Source organism: Columba livia, chromosome 1 (assembly GCF_036013475.1).
Source record: "Columba livia isolate bColLiv1 breed racing homer chromosome 1, bColLiv1.pat.W.v2, whole genome shotgun sequence".
Lineage (NCBI taxonomy): Eukaryota > Metazoa > Chordata > Aves > Columbiformes > Columbidae > Columba > Columba livia.
The window spans coordinates 169,537,777-169,557,330 of record NC_088602.1 but is presented as its reverse complement, the minus strand read 5'-3'; the positions used below and the strand labels follow the sequence as shown (position 1 = coordinate 169,557,330).

Sequence of the window (19,554 nt, the reverse complement as noted above, 5' to 3'; positions counted from 1 at the left end):
ATTTGCACCTGATTCACTGTGGGGTGCTTTTTAATGGCAGTCCGCATTATTTGACACTGCATCATTCTGCAGCACTAACCAGCATCACAACCGTTTGTCTTCTTTCTGCCTACCAGCAATGAATTTGAGTACCAGCTGACCCTGCGCGCTGACCTCTACACAAGCAGATACATGCAGTGGTACTACTTCCAAGTAAGCAATACGCAGGCAGGGATGCCATATCGCTTCACTATTGTCAACTTTACCAAGCGTAACAGCTTATATAAACGTGGCTTGCGGCCACTGTTGTACTCAGAAGCCGACGCTAAGAAACACAGCGTTGGCTGGCGAAGGACTGGAAATGAAATCAAGTATTACAAAAACAATGCGGGTCAAGGTGAACGTCAGTATTTCTCACTCACTTGGACATTCCAGTTCCCTCATGACCGAGACACTTGCTACTTTGCCCACTGCTATCCTTACACCTACTCCAACCTGCAGGAGTACCTGGTGGCCATCTCTAAAGATCCAGTGAAGTCCAAATTCTGCCAGATTCACATCTTGTGCCGTTCATTGGCAGGAAACATAGTATATGTTTTAACTGTCACCAACCCCCCCAAAAGCAGCGAGGGCGCCGAGAGGAAGGCTGTGATACTAACTGCGAGGGTGCACCCAGGAGAAACTAATAGTTCCTGGATAATGAAGGGCTTTCTGGATTACATTCTTGGTGATTCAAGCAAAGCTCAACTGCTGAGGGACAATTTTGTCTTCAAAGTGGTACCCATGTTGAACCCAGATGGTGTGATTGTGGGAAATCACCGCTGTTCTTTAGCAGGTCAGGACTTGAACCGCAAATACAGATCTAACATGAAGAAATATTATCCTTCCATCTGGTATACCCGAAACATGATCAAAAGGTAAACTAATTTTCTTTCCTTTTAGAATAGATTATTTTACTTGCCACTGTTTCTTTGTTAGTGTGACTTCTCTGCCCCTTGTTGGTTTGGTATTGTTTACATCTTTGGACTGTACCTGAGACTTTTTGACTGTTTTGGTTACATGCAGTTGCATTTCAGAGTGGATTATTTTTTTCTGCAGTATTTTGAGGGTTTTCCTTTAATACCTTTTCTCCATTCCTGGTAATAAGTTATATCTCTAAAGTAAAAGAGTTTTTGTTAAAACATTTTCAGCATATTTCTCCCTACTATCCTCTGCCAAAATCTACTTATCAAATTCCTTATTTCTCTCATTTTTTCCTTTTCTGGCATACAACCACATCCCAGAATGAAGTTACATTCAGAACTGAACCCAGATGTCCATTTGACAGCAAAGATTGCCAAGTTTGCTGTATGTTTTGCTACAAATATATTTGATTTCTTATGCAGACTTCCAATCACAGAGACATTGATACTCTGGATAAAAAACTAAATTTTTAGGTATTAAACTAAATCTTCAGCTAGTAAACTAAATCCTTCTGTAACAAATTAACACAAACAAGATTCTTCTGCAGAACACCAGTGTCAGAATTATTTCATTTAATGTTTTTCATCTAGTTACAGGCTATTTTAAGTAAGATCTGTATTCTTTCAAATGAATGTTTTGGCATGTAGATCCCCAGCTTACAGGGGATGAGCACTGTCCCTTGCATTTTCCATTAGAATTCCTTTCTTACTGCATGAAGACAGCCGGCAGTTGTGAGTGCCCTGTAATCAATATTAATTATGTCTGCTGAATTGCTACTGACCTTCAGCCTCATGTTCAGCTACTGTCAGCTGAGACATTTATTACTGCCACCTTCTTAGTTCCACCATGGATTTCCAACTCCTGCCTGGACTAAAGCCAGTGACAAGCTGTGCTACCATCACATCGTTCCTGTAGATCTGTGCTTTGACACAAATTAGGCATTGGGGTTGCTAAACCCCATTGTGTCTACCTCTGAATTCTCTTTTAAAACTTAGTTAAGCAATAATACATTGTAGAATCTTGACACATCATAAAAAATCATGTCTCCAGTTCGATAAAGGAAAGAGTATTCACTGCCATTTATGCTTCAGTCTTGTAAGTGTATACAGCATGTGTTATTCAACACATGTACAATAGTGAAAGAACAGCAGATAAGAGTAGCTGGATTCAGCTGTACAATGTGCTCGTTTACGCATCTACCGAGCTGGATGTACATAACTGAACCTGAGAGTGAGAACAAACACACGGACAAAGACTGATGATCCATACACTCGTATGTTATTTCTGTGCAGTGATAAGTGTTTTATTCTGAAAGGAAATGAGCAGTTTGGCTATAATCTAGCACACCAAGGGTTTATCTTAGAGCTCAAAATATGAAGCGTGTTGATTTCTTTCTCCTTAGGTTACACTCACTTCTGAAGTGGAAAAAAACAACCAAACACTTTTAATACAGTATTCTATGTCATCCCATATTATAGAGTGATGGAGGAACGTGAGGTTTTTCTGTATTGTGACATCCATGGCCACAACATGAAAAAAAATGTCTTCATGTATGGCTGTGAGAGAAAGCAGCAAGTAAAAACACCATACTGGAATCCACGTGTCTTCCCACTCTTCCTGAGCAAGAGCTGCCCAGATAAGGTAAGCAATTGTCTGGCTAGAAACTTACCTAAAAGTTAAAGCACCACCTGGGACCGCTGATTTTTTTTAAGGTACCACCTTTACTAAAAGACTGCATTCCACCCAGTAAAATTACCTTCGGTTGACTAAAACTAGAAATTGTAGGAATATGAAATTTTAACTCCTTTGAAATTACAGCTCTCTAAAATTTATCATGCTGAACTGGGACATAAAGTGAGCATTTTTTAAAGATTTTTTAAAAGGATGAAAAAAAGTGAATATCAAAGTAATTTTAAAAAACATGAATATCAAAGTAACATTGTTTTAACAATGTCAGAAACTAACATTAAATATTGTGTACTCATATATCAAATGCAGCTTTAAAATATATTGCAGAATTAAAAACAAACAAGTAAAAAAATAAGAAACTAAAGAATAAAAATATTTTTCCAAATTGAACCTTTTTGAAAGCTTCTGTTGAAAATTATGTCAAAATCACCAGATTTGTTAAATATATTTCAATTAGGGAAAAAAAAAAAAGTTCGGTAGGAAATGGCAGGTTTTAAATATGTCATTTTCCAGCAAAATCTAACTGCAGGAAGCTTCTTTTGAAGCAGAAAAGTTGCAAAGGCTCAGGAATGAAACAACACACAAACTACCCTACTAGATGTCATTGCGTACTTGCAGCTAATACTGTTTTCCTCAGATATCAATAATGAGGTGGTTGTGAGCTCCAAATCAGTTGCATCAAAGTGTTGGTCTATTAACTCATGAAGGAAAAGCTATTCCAACTTTTTAGTAAATATGCATGTTGGTATATAGCAGGATTCGTGGTAGCTCAGCTGGTCAGCTGTCTATATAGGATTGTTTAGAAACAGTAAGTGCAGCCATATAAAACATTACTTGCAGATGTCTCAGAAATCCTTAAAGTAAAATAAATATTTAATCAAAGGGCTATTATTTTACCCACATCTCCGTTGTACAAGTAATAACAGTATGCTCTGACATAGGTTGTGCAATTATTCAAGTAGACTGAAAACTCACGATTATTTACCCAGTAGATAAGATTTTAAAAAGCTTGCACGGTTAAAGTGAAATTATTGCATCTTCCTATTTACTTCAAAGGCTGATGCTGTACTTGTCTTTTAAGTTCTCATTCCCAGACTGCCGTTTCAGAGTACGAAAGAACAAAGAAGGCACAGGTCGAGTGGTAATGTGGAAGATGGGCATCAACAACAGCTACACTTTGGAAGCCTCTCTTTGTGGCTCTAAGTTGGGTGAGACATTTCCCTGTAGCTATTTGTTAGGAATCATCAAACAAGACCTTTATTTTTGTTTTTTTCATGGAAAATGGTAGCTTGAGCTACCATCCCCTGCTTGATGTTCTATCTTACTGGGTAGAAATTAATGATGATTTAAGATAAGAGTTGGAAAAAAACAGTAAAACTAGGGCATTCATCTCACAGCCCTTCAGGCCACCACTAGCATTATTGTGTACGTATCATGAAACAATATTAGTAGAGTGCAAACTAATAGCAGTAACTGAAGACAGCTGTATTTTTACGAGATTTTGTAATAGGGATCAGTTAACTATGCATTATAGTTAACCCTCTCTGAGTGGATAGATTTGTTCATGTAGGCAGAATACTAATATATAATACCATCTGTATAAAACTCCAGCAGTCATAGACCTGTCCATCATCTGTCAGTGAAAGATGATGTGATTTTGCAGTCAGCTACCATCCTGACATATCACAGATACCTAGCAGTCTGCAGGATGACTGACATTTTCATTTCGTTCTTGCTTCTATTGATGCTGCAGGCTACAGACGAAGAACCCATTTTGATGTGAAAGACTTGGAGTCAATAGGACAGCATTTCTGTGATGCTCTCTTGGACTACTGTGTTCATAGCAAGGAGGTAAGGAACGTCTCCCCTAGGCCTTTTCTCCTGCCTCAGTTGATCCTACTGTGAGAAAACATAATACTCCATAGGGTTATAGCAATAATACATTTGATAATGGCTTTCTTTAGGCAGTAAATTAAATGTGTCGTGCTTCTTGTTATTATCTGTGCCTGAAGGAATATGAGAAATTACTGAAAGAGCAAGCCAGGATGAACTCCAAGGTCCCGAATTCTGATGTGTTAGACTGCCATTCCAGGTAACTTCAGATATGCCACAATTTATTTCTTGTTCTCTGCACCTCATAAATAGTGCCTGAGTAAATGTTAGAAAAGTTACTAAAATCAGAATTTTAATAGTCACACTCCTTAATTTAACGGTCCTTAAAAGATTGCATACAAATCTTATACCTGAACCTTAATAGCCATTTCATTGGAAGCAGAGCTCTGTATTTCCCCCAGGTGGCCTTTCAGGGGAGAAATGAAACTGAATGGGCACAGATCTTGGCCTATTGCATCACTTAAATCAATCTCCTTTTTTTCAGCCTTACATTTTGCAGAGTAAGCCAGACACAATAAAGTATATTGTTTGGGTTTTGTGTAAACCTAATTTTGTTAGCCATGGAAGATGTTAGTCTGATTCCATTCAGCCAAAGGAGTAAAGTTTAGGGTAATTTATAGCAGTGCAAGAATCTATATGCTGACCACAGGATACACCTATTAAACATGATCAGTTCCTCCTGTGCTAGTACAGACTGTGAGTGACTGCAAGATCCATTGTCCAAGTGGTTTATGAGAGGTGGACATTTATGTTTGAACAGCTCTGGCCCTATGGTCATTTATTAGGGAATAAAACTTTTGTACATTTCTTTTTTGGGGAAACATTAAAAGCTTGGCTCTATCTCATCAAACTTTAAGTGCCCAGCGTATAGAAATCAAAAGCTTGACAACTGGAGCTAAGCTGCAAAGACATAAAGACACAAAAGATCTTAATGCATCATCAGCAGTAGGAGAAGGATCGCTGGGAACAAAGACAATGATGTTCTGTGAGAGTATTTGGGAGGGGAAAGGTGTATGAAGCAGAACTAAAAGATCTGGATAGGTCGCATCTCTTGCAGTAACCAAGTTTTCCCTAAGATGATGATGCCCACTTTTTTCAGGTTAGCTATATATCTATAAAATTGAAATGTGGATTTGGAAGACTGGCACGTGAAAAACACATTTACATCTCTACTGCTAGGGTTACTACAGAAAACACTTGCTAATGGTTGGGATGAATGCTGCAGAATACTGTTTGCAATAACCAAATCTGGAAATTAAACAAAACAATGCTCATGTTTCACAGCAGTCAAAGTTCTGACAGCCCAGACTCCGGTGATCTTGCTGCACACCAGCTAAAACTGGGTACTAAGGTATGCTATGACTTTTTCTTGTCTGTTTACATCTCTGTCCTGAATGCCACTGGGAAAGAATCGCTAGAGTTTAACAGTCTCTGTTTTGAAGAACCTTTGGATTAAGTCAGTCAGAGTAGTAATTAACGAATCAATAGCCTGTAGAGATACAGTCCAAATGAACAGCTCAGCGCAATACTATTAATTTACCCTATAGCTTAACCCAGGTTGTCCAGAAGGTGGTGGGTTTGTTCCAAAAGAGGGTGGCTTTCTACCTGTCATGTTCTGCGGTACAGCTGAGTCAGCAGACATAGGGTCAGGGAGAGGAGGAGGAGAGCACCAGCTTTAAGCACAAGAAGTATCGTACCATGTATATGGGTGTCAGCCATACATTCAGGTACCCAACACAGAGTGTTCAGGCATTGTGTTCTCCTCTCACAGATGCAGGCAAGTCATCACACTGGTGCTAACTGCTGTCAACATCAGACTGCCCCACTGCCTACTTCTAATCTCACAAATGTAGCCCCAGATTTCACAAAGTGCTTTCACTGGGGGGCAATGGGACATTTTATTTTCCTGAAACCTGTATTTCCTTGTTTTGATGAAAAGAGTGGGTTGAAATATGGGTTTTTGTCCTTACTTGGTGTTTATTTCTTTGATGCCTGTGATTACCATAATATTACTCAAGATGTTTCCTGTAGATAAGCAAAACAAACTTTTGTGAGGGCATTACTTTTTGAAAGCTTGTGGATGGATTTTAGCCAACAATAATAGTTCTGTAAATTGTTGCTTCCTGTTTATGACATAAATGCAGTAAATAAACAACAGTAAAAGCAGAAACTAGTACAAAAACTGTGTATTAAGAGTGTAAAACTGAGTAACAATTTGCAAAACATGGAGATAATCATTTGAGCTGAGTGGGCTAGTTGACGAATTTCATAATTTAGAGTTTTAGATCTAGTTTCAGACATGATAGTTTGAAATATGATGTAGACAGATAAGCTCTGGTGAGTGCACTTGTGAGGGAAACTGCCACAGCTCACTTTATGTGCCCTGCCCCTCCCTGGAGGCATTTGTCCCTGGAGGAGTTATATGGGGAACACATATTTGTGCAAAGTCCAATAGTTCCACTTAGTCCCACTGTCATCCAGAGTTTAAGCAAAGCTATGGGGCTTTGTACTTAAGCAAGGTGAAGTCCAGACAGGTTTTCCACTCATTCAGGCGGATTTGCTGGCTTTAAAATAGATAGATAGATAGATAGATAATCATCAAAACTTTAGAATTAAAATGGTAAATGGACTCTAAAGTTATCAGCATTTTCTGGTTAACACCAAGTATCCCGGGTCTTTTAGTATTTCTCAGCCCGTCATGCTTTCTTGCCCCATGTTGTCTCTCCTGGCTGGCAGTGTGGTGTGCATGGGGGTGTGGCATGGGGCTGGAAGCACTATGGACTAGCAACTTGAGAAAAAAAACTTCAGGCCTTTCCACTTCATTTGCTTAAAATAGCCTTATTTGTGTCGAAACACTCAACATGCCAGTCGGTGGGATTTTCTGACCTCCATAAGAACCATTTCCATATGGTCTGTAAATGGTACATAAAGGCAAGACAGGGTTCACCTGTTGCCTGTGATTAAGCTCTAGATCGAGCAGGCTGCCACATAACTCTCATTCATAACTGCTCATTGCAAAACATCTGTGAATGGTATTCATCCCAGGGATTGGGATTAAAGGCCATATAATGAGGTGTGTCCTTCATGACATGGGAGATGTGGAATCCTTTTTGATAATTGTGATTTCAGGGGACTTTCAGATTCAGGAAAAGAATGGGAGGGGTGTAACACTGCTTTAAATAACCAAAGTCCAAACAAACACTGAAGACCACTGCAGAAAGTTAGGGTATTGTTTCTTGTCCATTTAGTTTAGCCTTTAAAACTGGTGACTTGCTTGGGAATATACATAAAAGAAACAACCAAGAAAAAGGAAGGGCAGGGATGCCTTCCTAGAAACACTTGAGTCATACAGAACCCACACAAGAGCATTTGTTAAAACTTAATTACTTCAGAAACTGTACTAAGTAATGAATTAGCACATTTCTCATCCTGATAGACTTTTCACATTTTGTGAGGAGCCATTTAACAACCATTTTCTGTCCTCCCTTGTCTCCTCCTGCCACATTCCTTTCTGTGTATTCCTTCCAGTTATATACCTCAAATGTTCAGTCCCTGCCATAACCTCTTTTAACACAACTAATCTGATAGGAAGCAAACCCACCAATAAGAATAAGATTGTTCTCTGGTGGGTTCGTGAGTTAAATCACCTCACACAAGGTTTTGCTTGAGCATCAGAGCCAGTTTAAGGGATGGAGGAAAACACTAGTTAGGAGCGGGGACTAAAGTGGCAGAGTTTGGACTAGGGGAGGCAGGACCAAGTACAAAGGAAACATTCTCCTTCAGTAGCAGGAAATCCTTAGAGGGTCTCATTGGTCTACGAAACCACAGCTTTAGGTGATTATTCAAACACCTCTGTTTTAAAAGTGACTGTTCTGTAGAAACTAGTTACTAATTTAATAAACAATAAAGAGTCTTCTCCAGCAGAGATTCCTCTGGCTACAGAGCCCATCCCATCATGTGCCTGTCTTAGGAGAGGATGAGCATGTTCAGGACTGAACACAGCTTTGGCTACCTAAGAGCTGGATTCTCTAAGGCTATGCCTGCCAATAACTGTAAACACCAGTATACATTGCAAAATTTTTAGTGAAGTAGAGCCTCACCAGGTCCTGTTCTGTAATTTCTGTGCCGAAACATAGGCAAAAACATATTTCATGCAATGAAATGGTATGAATTTTATTCATACATTTTTCATGCAATGGATTAAAACTCTTTTGCTGGATGTATACTGACAGCAAAAGCTGTCAGAGTGATACTGTAACTGTGTAAAGAAAATAGCAACAGTTTATTAAATGAGTTTGAAAGAGCTGTACAACAATTCCTGAATGAAGATTCTTTCTTCTGTTCTTTTCATGATTACGCCTGTCTTTCCCATATGAAGCTACTTCAGTGACTAAGGTTATTAGATTGAAAGACTTAGCAAAATTCCTGTTGTTCTTGATGGAAGTTCTTAAAGGTATTTGAAAAAGGTGAATAGCAAGGAATATCACAGGTACAGTACAGTTTTTGACAGAAATTCATAGAACTGTATGTACCCCTCAATGGCACTTTACTGATCAGCCTAGGAAACACTATGGCCCTCAGATGTAGAATAGGAACACTCTGACTGTTGCCTAGAGAAAGCAAACTGTCATTTGGAAAGAAGAAGTCACATTCATAGTTTGATGGATAATATTCTTTTTATGTGCATAAACATTATAATTCTGGCTGCTTTATTAATGCTTTCATTGGTTCAGTAGGTAGACCAGTGCTTCCCAAGCTATTTGTATTTTATGCTAATCTTTCTTTTCAGAAGCTCCAACATCAGAAAAACAAAGCAGTGGCAATTAATACTACTGAGAAAGCGTGGCTATCCAGGTTCCCAGACTAAAAATAAACAAGCCATATTGAGTAGGAAGCAAGGTCTCTCATCAGTATATGTTTGTATCCAGGTTCATAAATATTTGCTGAACAGAACAGCAAAAAGAATTCAGTCTTGAGCAGCTTGCTTACATGTGTTCCTTCTGGCATTGTGATTATCATGTTTATTTGCACTGTTGTTGTTTTTTTTTCTTTGTAACTGAAATATTCCCTCATGAATCAAAATGGTTACATACTATTTTCTGTGCAGAAAAAAACGAAAACATCAAGACACTTTCACAGCAGTGCTAAGGCCAGAAGTCATGAAAGCAAACATGTGAGTATTTTTCATCCTGGTAGAAACATATTGTGGTCTTTTTCTGACCAGAGACTGATATATGACAACTTAGTTCAGCCACTGTAACTTTAGACAGTTTTGTCACCAAAAGCTGCTGACCTAGAATGCCCATTGGTCTTTATTGTCTATTTCATCTTTCAATGAATTATCAAGACCAATAAGTCTGGGGCAGGAAAAAATGGTAAAATTATGTCTCATTAATTTATTATTTGATACATTTAGATCTTTCTGTGAAAGAATATGCCTTGGAGCTGGAGATTATACTGGCTCTTCCTCAGTCTCCAAAACTACTAACATCGCATTCCCTCAGCTGGACCTATTTCATCCAGTTTCATTGAACAAGATTTTTGCCAAGTCCATTAAAACATTTTCAGTTGTGTTTTCCAGTCTAGTCGAGTGCTGTGAAAAGAAGAGGAAGGGAAAAGTCACAGAACATTCTAGGGAAACAGACGATATATTTTTTAATTAACTTTGGGATCATTACCAAGCCCCACATCTGAAATACTTGTACTGGCAATATTTTAAAGCTGCATCATGCCCCTTCCTAGCATTTAGAGTGTGTGATTTGGTACTCAGCATTAGGTGAAAATAATGTAGTCTTATGTTCTGTTCCTATTTTCATTAAATGGAATTTAATTTAATTTTTTTTATAATGCTGAGCACCCAGTAGCTTGCAAAGTGAACATAAGTTGCTGAGCTTTTGGAAGTCAGGCCGAATACTGAATGCCTGGCTTGCCTTCTGCTTGGGAGAAAAAAGAAAAGCAAGCGAACAAATGATAACAAAAGCCCAGCCTTTACATGTTCACTCCTTTTCCACTAGTTATTTAACCCGTACCACTCTTCCCTAATGTGTCCTAATCTGGTGTACACTTCTTGAACAAGCCATGAAGTGGCTGACTGTTAACACCTTTTTGTCAAGCAGTCCTTGGAAACTTAGTAAGATTAATAGTTCATTTGTGTTTCTGTTCTGTTTCACAGACCGCAGGCATTGAAACTCAACATAAGATATTCCAGGTACCTGACTCAAAGAAAAAAGGTAAACATTATATGTTTGTTTAATTCTTCAAAATCCAATAAGCCATTTCTTTTCTATAATCTCAAACTTCAGTAAAGATTCTGTTCCAAAAAGATAAGTACAGCGTTCTTTGGCTGGGTTTTCACTCAGTCTCAGCGTTTTGAAGAGCTAATTTTTATTTAGTTTTAACTGTCTTCATCATATAATTACACTCTGCTTTACTGATTGGAACAGGCTCGCTGGAGGAAAACGGAACCCAAGGCAAATTCCAGAGAGATTAAAAAATATTTGCTCCTATTGGCAGTAGGGTACATGCATTTATAATAATGTGCTCAGTCCAGAGAAACTGGAGGATAAAACATTGATTGAAGTTGAAGAAGGCAGACCAAATCCTATGGAATTAACCAGAACATTTTGGTTGCATTAGAGACAAAATGAAAGAAGCGAATGTGGAGGCTAAAGAAACAGAACTGGAGAACTTGTGTCATTGCAAGCACTAAAAATCTTGGAAAGATTTAGGTGTCAAAGTGAACAAGTAGCTCAACGTGAGTTGTTATGCTGTGCCGTAAGAACAAGTACAGTTCTTGCCTTCATGAAAAGAGGAGGGAAAAGCTATCTTGACTTCTTTGTAGAACTTCTCTGAGACTAATACTGAATTATTTAACTACTTCTGGTGTCATCATTTTAAAGACTTTTTTTAAAAGAATAGTGCAAAAGAGAACCTCTGAAATTATTTAAGAACCAGACAATCTCTTGTCATGACACTTAGGAGAGTTCAGCCACTTCATGATGGATAGAGACTTTATGGGATGAAAATTGTCTCCTAAAATATAAATATAAGCACATTCTTCAGTACAGCAGCTGAAAGTAGCAGAGACCGCCTCAGTCAATAACAAAGAAAGCATGAGAAGCTATGAGAAGCAGTTGATAAGAGATAAATTTGCATTAGAAATAAGAGATGAACATTTTATCAGGGATTCAGAACACCTACAATTGCAAACTCCACCTGTGATGGGTTTTCTGTCTCGCTTTGTTCAAACATACAGTCTACAACAGCATTCACAGAAAATGGAATGAAATTGTTAGCCTATTTTTCGTGGTAGGTGAAACAAATTATGAGATAACCTGTGGTTCTTTCAGGCCTTAAAGATCTGTTTTTTTATAAACTTTAAATTTTTGACATTAAAACAGAATAGGCTTCTTACAGGAACACAGAGTTTATTGAATTCAGGAATTTAAAGATAGGGTTTGGTAGAGTTTTTGGTAGGCTTTTTAGTTGAAAACATTGACTTGGACAGAGTACTGAAAAACAATGGAATTTGTTATGCTTAGTGTCAAACTTTGTGGCTTTGCAGATACCCACAAAGCCGTGAAACAGCCTGCCATCAAGCATGCAAAGTCGACAACTTAATGTGTGAGGAAAATAGCAAAGTAAAAACGTCCTGAATACAAAGCTGCCTGCCCTTACCTCGCAGTGCCTTAAGTGAGCATTCATTGATTTTAGCCATTGATATTATTCTTATTTATTCCAATAAACACTTGTGAGCAGTGTTAATTACAGCATTGTGTCAGTTTTTAAAAATTCTTACAGCTCATATTTTGCAAAGCTGATAATACATTTCTCTTCAATTCTGACCTCTCCTACACAGTTAAACAAGCCCCATTAAATATTCCGGGAATTACAAAAAAGAAAGAAAAAAAAACTTCTTCTTATTGAAATAAGAGCTTTAAAATCTTTTCCAGATGTCATGTCAGCAAATTATACAGAACAGTACTTCAGCTGTTATTTTCATTAGCAGAGATCTAGCATTCCTCAGATAGGAACAGATGAGAAATATTAAAATAGTCATACCTATTATCTGTGTTTTTATGTAAATCTGTGGTGTTTATGGATTCATAGGGAGCTATCACAGATCAGTTAAACAGAGGAACATGAGAACAACTTACTTATTCTCTGCCTACATTGAGGATACTGGAATTAATTCTCGGGAAGATCCTTATTCATGTGATTTTCACACTTTGGATGCTGAAAATCTAACAATGTCATGCTGTAGTGGTATGTTTTAGTAATGACTTTGTGCTTGGTTCTGAATTCCTATCTTATTTTTCTCAGATGTACTCAGAGATATTCTGCCTTACAGCTATTTTGGTTTTGCCTTGGAGAACATAACTGAAGGAGAAAAAAGAGGGGGGTATGGTAGCTGGAAAACTAGCGGATGAATATTTGGTTTGCGAAAGGGTTTGTGGAGAGGATGTGCCTGTGATAGGTGAGGACCGGATTCATTGACTGAGGGGATGCTGTGTTATTAATGTATTTTTAAACCTCCATAAATATAGCTGGAAGATTTCCCTGCTTTGTTTTATTTTCCCGTCCTTACTTTATTTTGGCCAGGTGGGCTAATTATTATTGATGAAATTCAGTATCAACCATATAAAGCATCTCTTCGTTTAGAATAAAAGGAGCTTCAAAACACTGTAACTGTTCTTTGTGTCCAAGGGGTGTGCCTCCCTGTACACTGTCAAACCCACTTCATCTCACCCCTTGATCGTGGACCTTACCCGGTAGTTTCCTGCCTCCCCAGACCCTGCAGGTGAGGTATTTGCAGTGTAGGACTAAAGCCAGCTGGAGCTAACCTGGTCCAGGGCCGGCTGGTAGGATGCATCTGCCAGGTCAGGTCATGCTGAGGGACCAAGGCTGGGACTGCGGCAGTGATTTGGCCACTTAAAGAGATGCGGTCTTCACCTGCCATCAGTGCCAGGGCCGTGCCTGCCACACCAGCAACGCGCTGGAGATCCACGTCTTGAGAGAGAGAAGATACATGAGACACCTGCAGTGTGGAGGCAGAGATGAAGTTAAAAGTGCCTTCCCTTCTGCCAGCCTCTGAGCTTGGGCACAGATAATTACAGATGTAATTGGTTTCTGTGGGACAGATGTTCTAGTTAAGTACAGTTTAATATACTTTAAGTACAGTAAAGTATGTTTAAATGTTATGACTGATGAGGGCTTGCCTGTGAAAGAGGAGATAAATAAAGAATGCATTTTTAAATGTTTTTGCAATCTTGAGTGACTTTAAAGCATGTTCTTCCCCAGTTGCAGCTGTTTGTTCCTAGCTATGGTGTACCATACCCAAGGGTAAAAATGTAATAGCTCACATTCTTCTAGGCTTTCCTGGAATTGATGTTTCTTAGAGGAAGGAAATAAAAAATCCTGCCTCTTTATATTTTGTTTCTGTGTTTTTAGATGTGGACTGGAGTACTATCCCACAGCCTGTTAAAAACAACAACAACAAAAAACAAAAACAACAAAAAAATCCAAAAACAAACACGAACAAACAAACAAAAAACCAACACCTTACATCCCCCCCTTTTCTCCCTCCAACTGCTCTTCCAGAGATGTCTCATCAGCAGGGTGTGTAGTGAAGGCAGGTGCTGTACATGTACCTGAGAGGAAACAATTTCTAGCCCAAAGGTTGCTGTCACTCGGGTATTTTTACCTCACCTGCACTGGGCCCATGTTGAGCTGCTGCCTGAATGCTGTGGCACCACCACTCCAGAGGCTGCCACACTACTTAACATATAGCCTATAGCTTCCCTGGGTGCTGGTGCTGCTCTTGCCCCAGGCACCTTGTTCTTAGCAATGCAGCCAGGCAGCCGTGAGCACTGCCAGCTCAGCAGCTCATGAGTGTATATCACCTGTCAAGGTCAGTGGGTGGCACCAACTCTTCTTCTCTCCCACTCCCACCCATGTTGCTTGACTAGTGAGGCTTGACATAGTATTCATGCTCTGGAGATGTTTGGAGTTGATTGTTCCACTCTGCTCTGCACTGGTGCGGCCTCACCTGGAACATTGGGTGCAGTTCTGGATGCCACAGGATAAAAAGGATATAAAGCTACTGGAGAGTGTCCAGAAAAGGGTTACGAAGTTGGTGAAGGGTTTGGAGAGGCAGCCATATGAGGAGCAGCTAAAGTCACTTGTTTTTTCCAGCCTGGAGGAGACTGAGAGAAGACCTCATCATGGTCTACAGCTTCCTCACAAAGGGAGAAGGAGGGATAAGCACCAAACTCTTCTCTTTGACAATCAATGACAGAACCCACAGGAGGAGGTTTAGGTTGGACATGAGGAGAAGGTTCTTCACCCAAAGGGTGTTGGAGCACTGTAACAGGCTTCCCAAGGAGGTGTCACGGCCCCAAACCTGACAGAGTTCAAGAAGAGACTGGACAACAGCCTCAGACACACGGTGTGAACTGTGGGGTTGTCATGTGCAGGGACAGGAGTTGGACTTGGTGATCCTTGTGGGTCCCTTCCAACTCAGGACATTCTGTGATTCTATGACTCTAGTCCAGTGTCATTTGAATGTCAAATGCAGACACTAGGATTAAGAACATGTTCTTCAACAGAGCTGTATGCTTCTCAAAGCAAAATAATCATGTTGCCTTTGGCACCTTTGCTTCCTGATTTTATGCACAGTGCAGCATTTTCAGTGGGAGCTACCCAGAGTAACTTTATCTTAAAACATCCCTTATTAGACAATAGATGAAGAAGAGGAGGTGAGCATGTGGGTTGGAATCTGCTCAATATGAACAAAGTCTTAATCTCCACAACTAGTAATCTGAGTATATGGATTGATGTCCAGCAATGTCTGCTTATTGTAACTCTACTTACTGTAATTCTACTATTGTTACAGTAAGCAGAGTTACAGTAAGTAACTGTATCAGCCTCCCCCAGTTATTGAGCCTGAACTGGCCAAGACAGAATTTGGATGTTTCATTGTGTTGATTTTTTAAGAGATCTGATATGCACTTTCAATACTTTTCTTTTTTCTACTTTTTACAGTAAAATCGCCAATTACAGCCTCTGCCAAACAAGTAGGAGGGTATTTCAGGTAGGAGATTATTATATTTTACAGGTTTCTAGCTTTTTTCACAAAGCAGGAGTTAAACAGTAATCCCAGCCTGATTTCTTTACAAATCCTCTCTCCTCCTTTTTATGCTCCTCTGATATTGTGCTTCATTATTCTTCATTCATGAATTAGACAGCTGTCCTTGGCCACTACATCCGATGGTTGAGACTGCAGTGGAAGCTGACAGAAAAGCAGAGAATCCTCTTTCCTCCATCTCATCTGGAGCACAGACCCCCTCCTTCAGCCCATAGCTGCAGCTGCTTTCCCAGACTTGCTGGACTCACCAGCACACAGGCACCGATGTGGTGCTTTTCTGAAGGAAGGGATGATTGCTGCTACCTTGGGAGGGAGGGAGAAAATTGGGCCATGCAGCTACTAAGAAACAGAGCAGAGGTGTGAAAATAAAGGCCAAGATAGGCTTGGTGGCACAGACACTCCAAAACACACATTGACTAGTTTAGAGTGGCTATATATCTTAAAATTACAGTATTGGCATTGTGCTGGTGCATAGCTCATCGCAAGCACATTCCCTTCACCTCTAGGCTGGGGTGATTTGGTGATGAATCACAAAGGTTGGACACTCTCATGAGTGTGCAAGGCCCCATGGCAGTAATACTGCTGATCAATGTTGATTACTTCCATAAGTTCCTCTCTACTGATACCACAATATGTTCTGTCTGGCTGAGCGTACATGTGGCTGTTGTTGGGTAACAGCAAAGTGGAGTTAACTAGCTAGTTAGATTACAGCAGATCCTGCCACAAACACCTTACAAAATAGTACATATTATTTTGTTCACACTAAATGATTTCAAAGACTCCTGCTTTGCACCTTACAGCTCAGACTTTGTTACACAACCTTGAAAATTTTAGGCTTTCTCCTCATAAAAGGGAAAGAAATGCCTTTGGTGTCTGTCTTTACTTCTGTGACGATAAGGTAACCCTCTGCTGCTTCTATGATGGGTAATTCTGGCTGACTCAGAAGGGATAGTGGTTGGGTGGCTACATGATATTGGAAATAGTGTCCTTAAGATAGTATGATGGCATTGTGGTTCTTTGTAGTTTGAAATACAGTAAATTACATTTTTCTCTTCCTTTCCCTTTCCCTTTCCCTTCCTTTCCCTTTCCCTTTCCCTTCCTTTCCCTTTCCCTTTCCCTTCCTTTCACTTTCCCTTTCCCTTCCTTTCCCTTTCCCTTCCCTTTCCCTTCCCTTCCCTTCCCTTCCCTTCCCTTCCCTTCCCTTCCCTTCCCTTCCCTTCCCTTCCCTTCCCTTCCCTTCCCTTCCCTTCCCTTCCCTTCCCTTCCCTTCCCTTCCCTTCCCTTCCCTTCCCTTCCCTTCCCTTCCCTTCCCTTCCCTTCCCTTCCCTTCCCTTCCCTTCCCTCCCCTCCCCTCCCCTCCCCTCCCCTCCCCTCCCCTCCCCTCCCTTCCCTCCCCTCCCCTCCCCTCCCCTCCCCTCCCCTCCCCTCCCCTCCCCTCCCCTCCCCTCCCCTCCCCTCCCCTCCCCTCCCCTCCCCTTCCCCTTCCCTTCCCTTCCCTTCCCTTCCCTTCCCTTCCCTTCCCTTCCCTTCCCTTCCCTTCCCTTCCCTTCCCTTCCCTTCCCTTCCCTTCCCTTCCCTTCCCTTCCCTTCCCTTCCCTTCCCTTCCCTTCCCTTCCCTTCCCTTCCCTTCCCTTCCCTTCCCTTCCCTTCCCTTCCTTTCTCTCCCCTCCCCTCCCCTCCCCTCCCCTCCCCTCCCCTCCCCTCCCCTCCCCTCCCCTCCCTTTCCCTCCCCTCCCCTCCCCTCCCCTCCCCTCCCCTCCCCTCCCCTCCCCTTCCCTTCCCTTCCCTTCCCTTCCCTTCCCTTCCCTTCCCTTCCCTTCCCTTCCCTTCCCTTCCCTTCCCTTCCCTTCCCTTCCCTTCCCTCTTTCCTTTCCTCTCTTTTTTCTTTCTTTTTTTTTTTCTCTTCTTTTTTCTTTTTCTCACATGATTCTTAAGAAATGGTTCAGACTAAAGTAGCAGGAATTTTACCTGTAAGGATTTTCTATTCTGCATGGTCATCTTTGTGTATATCTTGTAATGAATTTGTGTGGAGATAAAATATTTTCTGGCCTGACTTCTCTATGTTTTAGCTCTAAGAGTCTTACCCATGGTGCTAAAGGCAATCATGAAAAGCCATCTGTGCCACGGGAGGAAGGAATATGTGTGTGCTGTGGTAAGATCCTGTCCACAAGAGAAAATTTCCATTCTTCCAGCTTTAATCTGATCTCCCAGAAGATAAATAAAAACGATGGCCAAAGTGTCTCCAAGTCTGCAGAGAAGACATTTCAATATTTAAAAGGTTTCTCAGTTATTGTTCTTTTTGAAATACACCAAATAATAAGTTTTCGTTCTGTATGATGGGTTTCTTGGTCTAGCTATCTCAAGGTACTGAAAGACATAAGACAGATGTTTCTCGTGCATTAGCAGTGCTGGAAAACTCCTTGGTGTTCAGTAGCAGCTGGTACACTGTGGCAAATATCATAACTGGTTTCATGGAGCTTCCCAGCTGAGACCCTAGGGGTCCAAAAGTTCATTAACCTCTTTGTGAACAGCTTGGGGAAAAGAACAAACCATAATGCCTCTGACCCTGCACTGCCCTTCTGCAGTTACTGGTGGGAGAGGCTTTAACCGTTGGTTCATTGCTTGTCATAAGTATCAGCACACCATAAAGGAATGTATGTTCTGATTTCATGAAATGTTGGAGTTAACCTTTCCAGAGGGCGTCAATAGAATATCTTATCACTGGAGCAATAAAACCAGGTCCTGTGCCTATGACTGAAGTTTCCACATTTTAGTACTAGATTTTGAATTATGCTGTGGCTCTCGTTTGGTAAAGGAAATGTTTCTGCTGTAATACCACCGTTTCTTGTGAAGGAAACCAAAACCATGTATGTTTTAGTGAGTAATAACTTTGTAGTAGTTGATATGGATTTGTTTTTTTCTCTTTTTTGGCTCAGGTCTTGATCATTGTGCAAAGAGCAATTCAAAAAACAAAGAAAGGAAAGTGAAGGAGAGGCTACCCACAAAAGGCACAAGGCCCAAGAAAACCAGGACAGCTAGCAAAGATGTAAATTTTAGGAAGAGTAAATCCTGCCAGGAACAAGACCGACTGCAGTTCTCTCTGCCCCTACTGCCTAAAGCAAAGAACAAACAACATGCTGCAAAATATCGGGATTTATTTTGGAGCCTCAGTTCTTCAGCCAATGAAGGCACATGAAAGTGGCATATATCTGATTTGCTTAAGTCCCAAGACTTTGGTTATAGATTATGACTCTACCAGCAAGGAGGTAGATACCTACAGAAATCAAAATTCCTCTTGCTCTTTCTTTTCTGAAAAATAGTTTGCATGTATTGGCTAATGTACACATGAAGTTTTCTCACCACGTGAAGAAGTATCCCAAATTCTAAACCAGTTTAGTTGGGAGTCTCTCCTGAATATAAAGTATCATTTGTCTTAAACAATAAAAACTGGTTTTGTGAAGCAGACTCCACTTCCAGAAAGAGCTCTGTGAAAAGCTAAGTTCCCATCCTTCTTTTTTCTTTTTTTTTTTTTTCCTTCTTCACTTTGTTTGGACGTTTCCCTAAGATTCTTGAGGAGGGGGATTATTCACCAAGCAGCTGAAGCCACCATTCCTTGATCATAATAGAGAAACTGGAGTGTCGTAAGTCATTAAAATCATTCCCCTCTCTCACCAGCAAACCAAATACATGTTACAGTCAAAAACATTGTGACGTAAAATCTGTACACAAGCAGTCAGTCTGTGGAACTCTTTTCCAATGGATGTCATGGATGCAAAAAAAGCATACATAGATTCAGGTGGACATGTACCTTATAGATAGAGCACTAGGAGTTTTTGAATAGGCACATGTGGCTTGGGAAATCTCAGCTGAAAAGAGTGAGGATC

At 40.4% G+C, this 19,554-nt stretch overlaps 1 protein-coding gene across 14 annotated transcripts in view; it reads left to right on the top strand.

Moving 5' to 3' along the window:
- AGBL3 (AGBL carboxypeptidase 3) overlaps positions 1-19,135 on the top strand; it is a 29,032-nt gene extending 9,897 nt beyond the window's left edge. For 8 of the 14 annotated variants that reach the window (XM_065044389.1, XM_065044383.1, XM_065044411.1 and 5 more), the window contains 11 exons: positions 117-896; positions 2,421-2,583; positions 3,713-3,839; positions 4,385-4,482; positions 4,644-4,723; positions 5,809-5,875; positions 9,632-9,697; positions 10,697-10,754; positions 15,568-15,616; positions 17,740-17,948; positions 18,607-19,135. In XM_065044389.1, coding sequence (XP_064900461.1) covers positions 117-896; positions 2,421-2,583; positions 3,713-3,839; positions 4,385-4,482; positions 4,644-4,723; positions 5,809-5,875; positions 9,632-9,697; positions 10,697-10,754; positions 15,568-15,616; positions 17,740-17,948; positions 18,607-18,866 — 1,957 coding nt within the window. In that variant the 3' untranslated portion in view covers positions 18,867-19,135. Of the gene's footprint in view, positions 1-116; positions 897-2,420; positions 2,584-3,712; positions 3,840-4,384; positions 4,483-4,643; positions 4,724-5,808; positions 5,876-9,631; positions 9,698-10,696; positions 10,755-10,967; positions 13,785-15,567; positions 15,617-15,766; positions 16,947-17,739; positions 17,949-18,606 lie in introns of those variants that run through there. The other 6 variants (XM_021282787.2, XM_005515083.4, XM_021282791.2 and 3 more) reach the window with 6 other exon arrangements.
- Positions 19,136-19,554: the final 419 nt, after the last annotated feature.